The 12,485-nt window shown below is 43.9% G+C and overlaps 1 protein-coding gene across 2 annotated transcripts in view; it reads right to left on the reverse strand.

Annotated features, from left to right (window-relative positions):
* SZT2 (SZT2 subunit of KICSTOR complex) overlaps positions 1-12,485 on the reverse strand; it is a 51,479-nt gene extending 38,994 nt beyond the window's left edge. For both annotated transcript variants that reach the window (XM_040231421.1, XM_040231420.1), the window contains exons 1-3: positions 12,395-12,485; positions 619-744; positions 182-355 (exon numbers count right to left, since the gene is read on the reverse strand). In XM_040231421.1, coding sequence (XP_040087355.1) covers positions 182-355; positions 619-744; positions 12,395-12,421 — 327 coding nt within the window. In that variant the 5' untranslated portion in view covers positions 12,422-12,485. The remainder of the gene's footprint in view (positions 1-181; positions 356-618; positions 745-12,394) is intronic.

The following is a 12,485-nucleotide window of genomic DNA, read 5'->3' on the forward strand; positions in this document are numbered from 1 at the left end:
ACAGTGCACAGATGGGATGGGCTCTGTCTTCAAACACCCACCATTCCTTCACACACCTGTCTCCTTTCCACAGTGGTACCACTGTGGGATCATTCTTCACTTATCTCAAGCTGCCTCTTCTTACTCCTCACTTCCTACCCAATCCTTTCTTCCCACTGCCTCCCCTCAACCAACCCCTTACCACAATGCCAGTAGATGGGCTGAGGTCCAGCTCAATGACAAACCGATACTGCCAGGCCAGGAAGGTGACCCGGGTGGATGGTACAAGGAGGAAGGGCCTGGGGACCACTGGCTCATCTGGCTGCCACCCAGGAGGCAGGACACTGAGGACTTCCAGCTCCTGCTCAGACTGAAGCTGATGATGGAGAGAAGAGGGAAGAGTCAGGGAAGTACCTCTTTCTCTCCAGGACCTGACTTCCAGACCCAAAATGACACACCACTGGCTCTACCTCCCGCAACCCAACCAAGTACTTCTCCAAGTTGGAAAAATGACTAGACAATATTTCCCCTGTGAAATCCTGTGGGCAAAGTCACTTGCCCCTCCTCGAATTGGGGCAAAAAACAAAAAAACAGATCCTTGGGGTAAGCCCTCATGTTGTGCATGTCTCTGGGCCTCACCAGCATCTCTTGGGGTGTGGCCTGTACAGTCTGGTGCAGGTGATTGAGGAACCAAGCCAGGCGAACATTTCGGGAGATTCGATAATCCTTTTTCATCAATAGGAACACCTGCCCGGCTTCTTCCACCTAGGGATAAAGAGATATTTTAAAAATCTATAAAAATTCACTAGTCTCAGGGACTTCCCTGGTGCTCCCCACACAGGTGGCCTGGGTCTGATCCCTGGTCAGGGAACTAGGGTCTTGCCAGGTGGCTCCGTGGGTAAAGAATCTGCCTGCAATGCAGGAGACACAGGTTTGATCCCTGGGTCAGGAAGATCCCCTGGAGGAGGACATTGCAACCCTCTCTAGTATTCTTGCTGGGAGAATCCCATGGACAGAGGAGCCTGGTGGGCTACAGTCCATGGGGTCACAAAGAATCGGACATGACTGAAGTGACTTAGCATGCATGCAGGGAACTGGGTCCCATGTGCCTCAACTAAGGGTTCACATGCTGCAACTAAAGATTCATGTGGCCACAACTAAGACCTGGCACAGCCAAGTAAGTATTTTTTAAAAATCCACTAGTTCCTAGTACATATAGATCACAGTGCAAGTAAGTTGTCCAAAAAGCTCGGAATCCATTACTGAGAGGCAAGGCAACAGAGGTGAAATGGTTACCCCCGCTTCAGTGCAACGGGCTTCCCAAGGATTCAATTCTCATCTCTTGGTTCCCATTTCTCCTCTAAAGACATCTATGCAGATCAAGTGACCTTTGTACATTTCAATGGATATGTGAGTTTCTGCTATAAACTCTAAGTTCTTTGAGGGCAGGGATTGCATCTTGCTCTATTTTTGTGTCCCTGTGCTTAGCAAATCACTTAAAACAGAACAGACACTCAATAATGCCTGGCAGTTCCTCCTATTAAGTCTTGACAACAGCAGGTAGTGAGACCTCTTCACTGGGTGGATGGCAAGCCTACTGAAGACCTCAAAGCCCAGCTTCTGTGGGTCACAGTCTCCCTCCCCACCCTTCTCAGCTGTCAACGCTCCAGTTCCTTCCTACTGTTGCCTCACAGGTAGTCGGTTCAACTGTGTCCTAACGACCATCTGTTCCCTTGCCTGTGTCCTCACCTGTCACGACAAAAGCCTGGGCCAACTCTTGACTCCGGAGAAGGCAATGGCACCCCACTCCAGTACTTTTGCCTGGAAAATCCCATGGACGGAGGAGCCTGGTTGGCTGCAGTCCATGGGGTCACTAGAGTCAGACACGACTGAGCGACTTCACTTTCACTTTTCACTTTCCTGCACTGGAGAAGGAAACGGCAACCCACTCCAGTGTTCTTGCCTGGAGAATCCCAGGGACAGGGAAGCCTGGTGGGCTGCTGTCTATGGGGTCGCACAGAGTCGGACACAACTGAAGTGACTTAGCAGCAGCAGCAGCAGCAGCAGCAACTCTTGGCTCAGGATGAATTTAACTTTCTTCCTTATCCACACATACACTGCACCAGCTGTATACTCTGATGGAAAGAAACTTTCCACCTTGTCAGTGGTGCCACTTCTAGTGAACGTTACCAATCATTTCACCTTTCCCCGGTCAACAACCTTTCCTTAGTCCCCTCAGGTTTTCCAATCTGTCAACTCCCATGGTCCCACTAGATAAACCTGCCTATTGTTTTGCAGAGAAATAAGGGTCAGCTGGCCTGAACTCGTCAATGTGTCCTCAAGATTAACCCTTATCAGTAACATCCTTTACTCCCTTACTCTTGCCTCAGATGAAAAGATTACTCTCCTCCTACTTAGACAAACTGCAAATTTCTCTTCCCATGTTCCTAATGAGGGGGGAAATGCCAGGCTACGAGGAAGTGAGCAAAAGTCAGTGATATCCGGTTGAGAAATGGGATGTTGAAATGAAGATTTTTTTTTTTCTCCAATAATGGGGAAATACCCATGGAGAAGAGATGGAAAAAGTCCTGAAAAAGCAATAATGATGGATATCTGATGCTAGAGAAGAGTTTGGAGAGTAGAGATGCAATGACTAATGATGAAGAAAGACCTTTCTCTCCAAGACAGAAGGCAAGAATAAAGAGATATAGAAACAACAGATACAAGTATATGTATATGGCTGAGTACTTTCACTGTTCACCTGAAACTACCACAACATTTTTAATCAGCTAAGTCCCAATACAAAATAAAAAGCTTAAAGTTTAGGGAAAGAGATACAGAAAGAGACATTGGAAAACGGCAGGGATGAGAGCAGAAGGAAGAAACACATATTTATTGAGAACCTAAAATACATTCAACAGAACACTGTAGAGGTTAAGTATAAGAACTTCAGATTCAGACAGCCTGGGTTTGAATTCCAATTCAGCCTCCTATTAGCAGTGAGATTGTGGGAAAGGTACTTAACCTATATAAGTTTTAGTGTCCTCATTTGCAAAATGAAGATAGTACTGGTATCAGATTTACCAGCACCAATCCTAATACCAATTGAATTGCGCTGTTCTGTGGATGAAGGCAAACTACACATATCAAGTCCTCAGCACAGTGCGTGGCACTTAGTTAGAACACAACAGAAGTCAACTATTACAAGTTATGACCAGGCTCAACACTAGGCCCTTTACCTAGGTAACCACATTCAGTCTTCACACAAAACATTTAAAAGAAGTAAGTGGAGATCCAAAAAAGTTAGGCGGCTTAGCATAATTTGTAGTTCAGTTCAGTCGCTCAGTCATGTCCACCTCTTTGCGACCCCATGGGCTGCAGCATGCCAAGCTTCCCTGTCCATCACCAACTCCTGGAGCTTGCTCAAACTCATGTCCATCAAATCAGTGAAGCCATCCAACCATCTCATCCTCTGTCGTCCCCTTCTCCTCTTGCCTTCAATCTTTCCCAGCATCAGGGTCTCTTCCAATGAGTCAGTTCTTTGCATCAGGTGGCCAAAGTATTGGAGTTTCAGCATCAGTCTTCCAATGAATATTCAGAATTTTCTTTAGGGTTGACTGGTTTGATCTCCTTGCAGTCCAAGGGACTCTCAAGAGTCTTCTCCAACACCACAGTTCAAAAGCATCAATTCTTTGGTGCTCAGCTTTTTTTATAGTCCAACTCTCACATCCATACATGACTACTGGAAAAACCCTAGCTTTGACTAGACAGACCTTTGTCAGCAAAGTAATGTCTCTGCTTAATATGCTGTCTAGGTTGGTCATAGCTTTTCTTCCAAGGAGCAAGCATCTTTTAATTTCATCGCTGTGGTCACCATCTGCACTGATTTTGGAATCCCAAAAAAGTACTCTCTCACTGTTTCAATTGTTTCCCCATCTATTTGCCATGAAGTGATGGGACTGGATGCCATGATCTTAGTTTTTTGAATGTTGAGCTTCAAGCTAGCTTTTTCACTTTCATTAAGAGGCTCTTTAGATCTTCTTTGCTTTCTGCCATAAGGGTGGTGTCATCTCTGTATGAGGTTATTGACATTTCTCCCAGCAATCTTGACTCCAGCTTGTGCTTTACCCAGCCCAGCATTTTGCACGATGTACTCTGCATATAAGTTAAATAAGCAGGGTGACAACATACAGCCTTGACATACTTTCCTTATTTGGAACCAGTCTGCTGTTCTATGTCCAGTTCTAACTGTTGCTTCTTCACCTGCATACAGATTTCTCAGGGGGCAGGTCAGGTGGTCTGCTATTCCCATCTCTTGAAGAATTTTCCACAGTTTGTTGTGATCCACACAGTCAAAGGCTTTGGCATAGTCAATAATGCAGATGTTTTTCTAGAACTCTCTTGCTTTTTCAATGATCCAATGGATGTTGGCAATTTGATCTCTGGTTCCTCTGCCTTTCCTAAACCCAGCCTGAACATCTGGAATTTCATGGTTCACGTACTGTTGAAGCCTGGCTTGGAGAATTTTGAGCATTACTTTGCTAGCGTGTAAGATGAGCGCAATTGTGCAGTAGTTCGAACATTCTTTGGCATTGCCTTTCTTTGGAATTGGAATGAAAACTGATCTTTTCCAGTCCTGTGGCCACTGCTGAGTTTTCCAAATTTGCTGGCATATTGAGTGCAGCACTTTCACAGCATCATCTTCTAGGATTTGAAATAGCTCAGCTGGAATTCCATCACCTCCACTAGCTTTGCTCATAGTGATGCTTCCTAAGGCCCACTTGATTTCACGTTCCATAATGTCTGGCTCTAGGTGAGTGATTACACCATCATGGTTATCTGGGTCATGAAAATTTTTTTTGTACAGTTCTTCTGTGTATTCTTGCCACCTCTCTTCATATCTTCTGGTTCTGTTAGGTCCATACCATTTCTGTCCTCATCTTTGCATGAAATGTTCCTTTGGTATCTAATTTTCTTGAAGAGATCTCTAGTCTTTCCCATTTTATTGTTTTCCTCTACTTCTTTGCACTGATCACTGAGCAAGGCTTTCTTATCTCTCCTTGCTATTCTTTGGAACTCTGCATTCAAATGGGTATTGGGTGTGTCTTTCCTGTTCTTTGCCTTTAGCTTCTCTTCTTTTCTCAGCTATTTGTGAGGCCTCTTCAGACAACCATTTTGCCTTTTTGCATTTCTTTTTCTTGGGGATGGTCTTGATCATTGCCTCCTGTACAATGTCACGAATTTCCATCCATAGTCCTTCAGGCACTCTATCAGATCTAATCCCTTGTATCTATTTGTCACTTCCACTGTATAATCGTAAGTGATTTGATTTAGGTCATACCTGAATGGTCTAGTGGTCTAGAATTTGTAGGCACAGGGTCAGAAGTCAAGTCCACGCCTGATGAGCTGAAAGCCCATCTACTGAGCTTAACATATGGATTAAGCAGAAAAGTTTTAAAATGGTTACAAGAAGGACCATGATGGAGGTTTATAAAGGATGCTGTGACACAATTCAAAAAGACAATTTAAACATCAATGTGATGCAATTATTACTCTGTGTTGTCGCTATACTGTCTAAAATCACACTTTGGGAAATACTACTGTTATCCTGCATGGGCCTGAGGTAGGTCCTGGCTAGGATTCTGGATTTTATCCAAGAATTAGGTCAAGCTACTTAAATCTTTTTTTCAGCAGGGCAGTATTATTGTATCTGCATTTAAAAAAATCCCCCCGCCCCCCGCCCCGGCTACCACAGGATTTAGAAAGCTCCCCTAACAACCAGGGGAGATGACAATGGCCTACAGCACAGCTACTCAAAGTAGCCATTCTGTGAGCTGTTTGAGCCTGTTCCCTGCTGAGACGAGGCGCTGTACTAGAATGTAAAACTACCACTGCCTTTCACTGACGGTCTTGGGAAAAGTCAGTTGAACTAACCTTTAAGACAAGTGAGCTCAGTTGCACTTTAAGGAATCTTTATAATAAGATGGCCAAGAACTGATGATTAATCAAAGTAGGGAAGAGAAGTGAAGTCGCTCAATGTCTCTGACTCTTTGCGACCCCATGGACTGTAGCCTGCCAGGCTCCTCCATCCATGGGATTTTCTAGGCAAGAGTATTGCAGTGGGTTGCCATTTCCTTCTCTAGGAGATCTTCCCAATCTAGGAATCGAACTCAGGTCTCCCACATTGTGGGCAGACTCTTACCGTCTCAGCCACCAGGGAAGTCCAAAGTAACAACAACAAAAAAGGTGTCAAGGATGCTTAAGGTAACACCAAAAACCAGTAGGTTGCAGGATGATTTCTGGTAGCTAGAGAAATCAGGTATAGTTATTTCTTATCATTTCTAACCATCATTCCCCTCAGAAGGTCCCATCAAATTGAATGCTCTTATTGCCAAATTCTTAAAAAGACAAAAGGGGTCTAATTGGCTTGAAAGGAAATAGCAGCAATTACATGACCTCTTTCTCAGAATGAGTTACTTTTATCAACTAGGCAACCTCTCCCTCTGGATTGGCTGTGTGGTCTTAGTGACCTCCCTTGTCTACATGTTGACGGTGCCACGGTTCTTATCTTGAAAACGGCTGGGGTGGGTTCAGTATTATCAGAATAAGAAGGATATCCCAGTTCAGCAGCCCTTTCTGTTTATCACTCTATCCCTGGAGTCTGGTGCACTGCCTGGCAATAGGATGCTCTAAACAATTTTGCTGAATAAGTGAGTTCACTCTATGTTCTAAGCAAAGCAAATGCAACGATTAAAACCAATCATAGGCAGAACAACTCTTCTCAAGGTGAGGTCATCATAACACTAGTCTCTATTCTATTTTCCTGTTCTTCTTTGGTGGTGAGTAAAGATATTTTTTTTTAAATGCCAGTTTGTTTCAGTTGTGCAAGGAAATAGCCAGGAAAGGAGTTTTTTTGGCCCATACTGGGCCAGGGTTAAAGGAGGGAGAGCACAGGTCTACATGTCAGCACCATAAGGAGAGTTGGGGACACCTGGTCACTTCATCTTCTAGGACTAAAATCTTGGCCACTCGGGGCTTAATAAATGAACCTTTGTTTCCATGATTCCCTATACTGTTTAGTATCTTGTTAGGCATTCACAAAGTGGCCTGAATTTCTTCATATCACCCACCAGAGTTAATACTGAAAAACTCCTATCCTGCCTCATCTGCTTTGTGGAAAAACTAGTTTGGATTTTTCCTTTGCCTCCATGAAAGTTGTTTTTACCAAGTTTTTTTCCCCCTACTAGTATGTTCTTTAGTAATATTATCTTCTTCTCTACAATTCTGGAATGGGGGGGTGGTGGTTCTGGTGTAGACTCTTAATAGATTTGTTTTAGATAGAATGACAGTATTACAGAAAGAAAATGTGATGTGACAGCTGAGACTCTGGCCTTGACCTTTAGTTTCCTCCTCTATAAAATATCATCACCTATCCCAATGATGGGTGAAAGCACATTGTAAAGTTAAAAGTGCCACATAAATGCATGTATCAATACTAACAAGGTGCTGCTGCTTTGAGTCTGGAGGAAGTCCTGCACAGCCATCCACTTCAGCTTTTTGTGCTCACCCTCTCTTGGTTGGCAGAATTAGAAATTTCTTCACACCGAGCCAGAATCTGTCTTCTTGATATTACGTTGACCTGCTCTTGAAAATATGTAACTCATCTTGGGTTTTACCTCCTGAGGCCACAGAGGGAAAATCTGACCCCCTGCCAAAGGAGAATCTATCAGCTATCTGATGATGGTTCTGAGTCTTTGCTGCTCCACAATAAACATCTCCAGGTTCCTTAAGTGTATCTCTAACAGTATGGTTTGAGTTCCCTATTTTATATCTTAGATCACAAGCCCATGAACGAACTCTGGCTGGTCTACTTTTCAATTTAAAATGTGGACGCCAAAATGGAGTATAAGACCCAGGTGAGGGCACAGATTCAGAGTATCATTCTGTTTACTTTGGGGAAAGCTTTACCATGCTGTTGACCCGAGAAATCTCTATGACTTTCTTGCTTCTGCAGCTTAGACACAGCCCCCATTCTGTCCTAATGCAGCTGGCTTTTTTAGGACACACACAATTATTCAATTCGTCCTATTACATTGGATAAACCCAGCCTATTATTCTATTGTGAAGCTTAGGCTGCTGTTTTGTCTTCTAGTAAATCTCTTTACAGCTGAATTTCCCTGCTGATTCAATCACGATGCCATCAAGTTCTTATCCAAGTCCAAAGAGGACAAAGGTAAGGTGAGTATGCATCCATTTGTCACTCAACAAATTTACGGACAGTCTGCTATGTGCCAACACAGGGCTAGGTCCTAAGGATATGATGGAAAGCAAAAATTGGCATTCTCTGCTCTCACAGAATTTACCCTACAATGAAAAAAAACAAACCAATCAGATAACCACTCTAATTATTATATTAATACAAACTAGGTGTGCCTAAGGATAAGAATGTGGTTTTATGAGAGCATGTAACAAAGTAACCTGACTCAGAGGTGGGTCTTAAGAGAAAGTGGCTCTGAAGGCTGAGCAGAGTTGACTAAGTGAGGAGGGAAAGGGGGATTCAGCAGATGGAGGGTACAGACAAGCACTGTCCCTTTAGAAGACTTTCTTCAGACTATTTGTTAGTAGGCTGCTTAATTCCACTACTGTGTAGCTTCTGTTTCTCCACCTTGTCTCAAAGGTTATTTTGAATGACGGACTAACTCTTCAAGGCCAAACTGAAGTCTAGCTCATCAATCAGTTCTTACAGAATCCACACTCTTGAAACCAGGAACATTTCCTAACTCGAGCCTTCTCGCAACATTCCCCCTTGTATGCATCCTTCAAAGTCAACAACTACAGTTTCACAAACATCAGCTCTAAGTTTTCTTCACTTTCAAGATGCAATTTATCGAAACCAAAAGACTCAAGAATTAATTCAGGCAGCTAGAGTGGTATTTTTCCAAGTGTGATCCAAGGACCCACTGGCATCAGAACCACCTGAGGTGCTTGTTAAACTGCAGAAACCTGGGCACCACCTGAGACCAAATGAATTAAGAGTTGAGAGGGCTCAGGAGTCTACACTTCATGAGCTCCCCCAAGTCACTCTTCCACTGCACTGGTTGAGAATTCCTCAGTTAGCTGTGTTCTCACAGCACTGACACGTGGAGATTTAATCCCTGATACTGAATCCTCCTGAGTTTGAAGTACATTGGCGTTGTCTGGCAAAGAGAAAGCAGGGTTTTGAAGGCAGAGACCTGGATTCAAATATGTTCTACTACTTAATAAGCTTGGACAAGTCAGTTTTTCCAGGCCTCAGTTTCATCTGTAACATGTGAATAAGAATGTTTACTTCAGAAGGATGTTGTGGCAATTAACCCGGAGAATCAGACAATGATAGAGAAAGCCTATCATTCTCTGGAACATTCACTGAGGCCTACATACCATCCATAGCAAGCTGAATAAGACACAAGGCATGTGCTGCACACTATGCACGCCAGGATGAAGGAAGCAATGTCCATCTCATTGATTTGTTTTTTGTTTGTTGCCCCTGTCCCTTGGTGGTTAAGGTACAAATTATTCTTGAAGCCTTTTCCAACCCTGTGCCGTTTTCTGTTAACAGCGTTCCACAAGAGTTTTCACCTGCCCTTGAACCACTGTACATATGCCAAAGTCCTGAACCTCAAGCATGGCTTCAACCTGAATTTTCTTCACCAGTCTTCTCTCTCACCCACCTCCCCCTGAGTCTGAGATCACACACTGGTTCCACTGCTCATTAGAATAAGGCCTTGGTGAAGTTACTTAAACTCTCTGTGCCTGAGCTTCCTCACCTGTGAAAGAGGGATAATAACTGTGCCGATTTCACAGGGATTTCCCAAGTAGTAGATGATGACTCAGGAAGCACTTGTGTTAGCTATTCTGTGTCATTGAGCCCACATGAGCAGCTGCTTCCTCTAAGTTCTCTGAAGGCTCACACCTCCTTCTTCTCTGCTGCCGCTAAGTCGCTTTAGTCGTGTCCGACTCTATGCGGCCCCGTAGACAGCAGCCCACCAGGCTCCTCCGTCCCTGGGATTCTCCAGGCAAGAACCCTGGAGTGGGGTGCCATTTTCTTCTCCAATGATGCATGAAAGTGAAAAATCAAAGTGAAGTCACTCAGTCGTGTCTGACTCTTAGCAACCCCATGGACTGCAGCCTACCAGGCTCCTCCGTCCATGGGATTCTCCAGGCAAGAGTACTGGAGTGGGGTGCCATTGCCTTCTCCTCCTCCTTCCTCTCAGATTGTCAATTTCCCTTTGCCTGCAATGTATTCTGCCTCTCCTCACTGCCACCCTCCACTCCTCCATGCTTAAATGTCATTCCTCTGAGAAGGCTTTAGGATCCACCCACTTCACTTAACAATTAGGTTAAGAACCCTTGTTAAACACTCACTCGCTCTGTACTTTTCCTTTGAGGCACTTATTATAATCCAATGTTTGTTCACCCCATTAAAATAGGGACTCTGCTCCCTATCCACCCTGATACTTAGCACAATTCCAAGTCCATAACAGCACACATCATTTAAGTATCTGAGGAATGATGACTTCTTAAATCTGACTAGGCCCAAACTTTCTCTCTCGGGATTATAATAACCTCTAACAGTCAGTCACTTTCTCTTCACTCCCTTTGCCTTCTGGGGCAAGATTTGCAGAAATGCAAATCAAGAATTTAACAAATGAACTTGTGGCTGAGTGAGACTGCCAGGAACGTGTGTTGATTCAAGTTATTTTAGATTTGCATTGCTCAGTATGGTAGCCATTACTATCTGTGGCTACTGAGCACTTGAGATATTGCTAGCCCAAAGTGACATATGCTTAAGTGTAAAATACACTCTGGATTTTAAAGACTTGGTACAAAAGAAGAACATTAAATATCTCATAATTTTTAATATTCATTACATGTTGAAATGGCACTATTTTGGAAATATGGGGTTAAAGAAAATATATTATTATAAATTAATTTTACCTATTTTTTTTAACCTCTTTAAGCGGCTACTAGAAAACTGGCATATATGGCCTGCATTGGGTTTCTATTGGATAATGCTGTTTTAGACTATCTGCATGAAAGGTTTGTTGTATTTCACAACATCCCTCCATGTCTTCTCATTTTAATCCACAAAACATGCTCCAAATTCTTTGAGTATTCCTCAGTATAGTATTTCTGATGCCTAGGCTACTCCACCAGCCCTGTGAGCACATATGATCCTTTTTAATAGGGTAGTTTCCTACAGTTGTATTTAATCTTGGATCTCATTACATCAAATCCTAGCACTGGAGATTTACCATCCTGTGGCTACTTTCTTTTTGCACTGTAAACATTATGGCTAACAACACAAGATCTACAAGGGACCACCTGTTTTGGAGTCCTGGCTCTGCCACTTACTAGCTGTGCAACTTTGTTACTCTTAAAATCTCTGTGCCTCAGACTCCTCAACTGAAAAATGGGGATAAGTGTCTACTTCTTAGGGTTGAGAGTAATCTTTGACATTGGTAAAGCGCTAAGATGGTCTCTGGCACACAGTAAGCATTCGATAGGTAAGGATTCAATAAATGATTATACACCTCTCACCCTTCCCATCCACTCACATGTTTTCCTGTAACACTGGGCAACTCTCCTAGTGATGTTTTCTTTCCAAATCTGACATTTTAGACTTCTAATTCCAAAACTCTGCCACTCCCCAGCTGAGAGTAGCACTTGGGTACTCACTTCCCTCGATTTTTAGTTTGTCTGTAAATGAAAATGGGTATTGTCACCTTCGTTGCACAAGTCTGAACCACACAATGTATACAAAAGTTCCTTGCATGGTCCTTCGTACTTAATGGATGCTTCATTTGCATTTTCCGATTTAAAACGTGTGATCCTCACAATAGACCAGAAGATAGATATTTTACAAAGAAGGAAACAGGATCCGGGAAGTCAAGATTTGCCCAAAGTTGCACAGATAGCTACAGGGCAGCGCCAATACTAGAACGAGGTTGCACTCTGAATCCAACGTTTTTTCATGAAATCGAAGCTGCTCTCCAATAGCATGAGCGCTAGAACCTAATTAATTTATGCTGTTTATGGCATTCCAATAATATTTGAATGAGGCAGCAACCAGCAAACCTGCCCACTGAAACTGCAACAGAAGATCAAAATACAGATTTTCTGAATGCCATTACGAGGTCAAAGAACCCAAGAGCCCTAGAGTTGAGAGTCGTGGATTAAATTTCGGCAAACAAAACTGAGCCACGAATTCCTCCTCTAGCCCTCCCCAAGGAAAGTAGGGGTGAGGAGATGCTAATTTGGGGCCTTCAGGAGGGCCAGGCGGCCCCCAGACCCGGAGGAGGCCACGGCCGCGCCTGGCCGCCGGACCCTCCCCCTCGGATCTACAGGCCCAGCTCTGCGCCCGCCCGCCCCTCACCTCCGGCTCCGGGCGCTCCGAGGCCATCACACAACCCTCCCGCGCCGGCCCGGGCCAGAGACGATGCTCCGCTCCTGACCCCTGACCCGGA

Source organism: Oryx dammah, unplaced genomic scaffold (assembly GCF_014754425.2).
Source record: "Oryx dammah isolate SB20612 unplaced genomic scaffold, SCBI_Odam_1.1 HiC_scaffold_28, whole genome shotgun sequence".
NCBI classification, from domain to species: Eukaryota; Metazoa; Chordata; class Mammalia; order Artiodactyla; family Bovidae; genus Oryx; species Oryx dammah.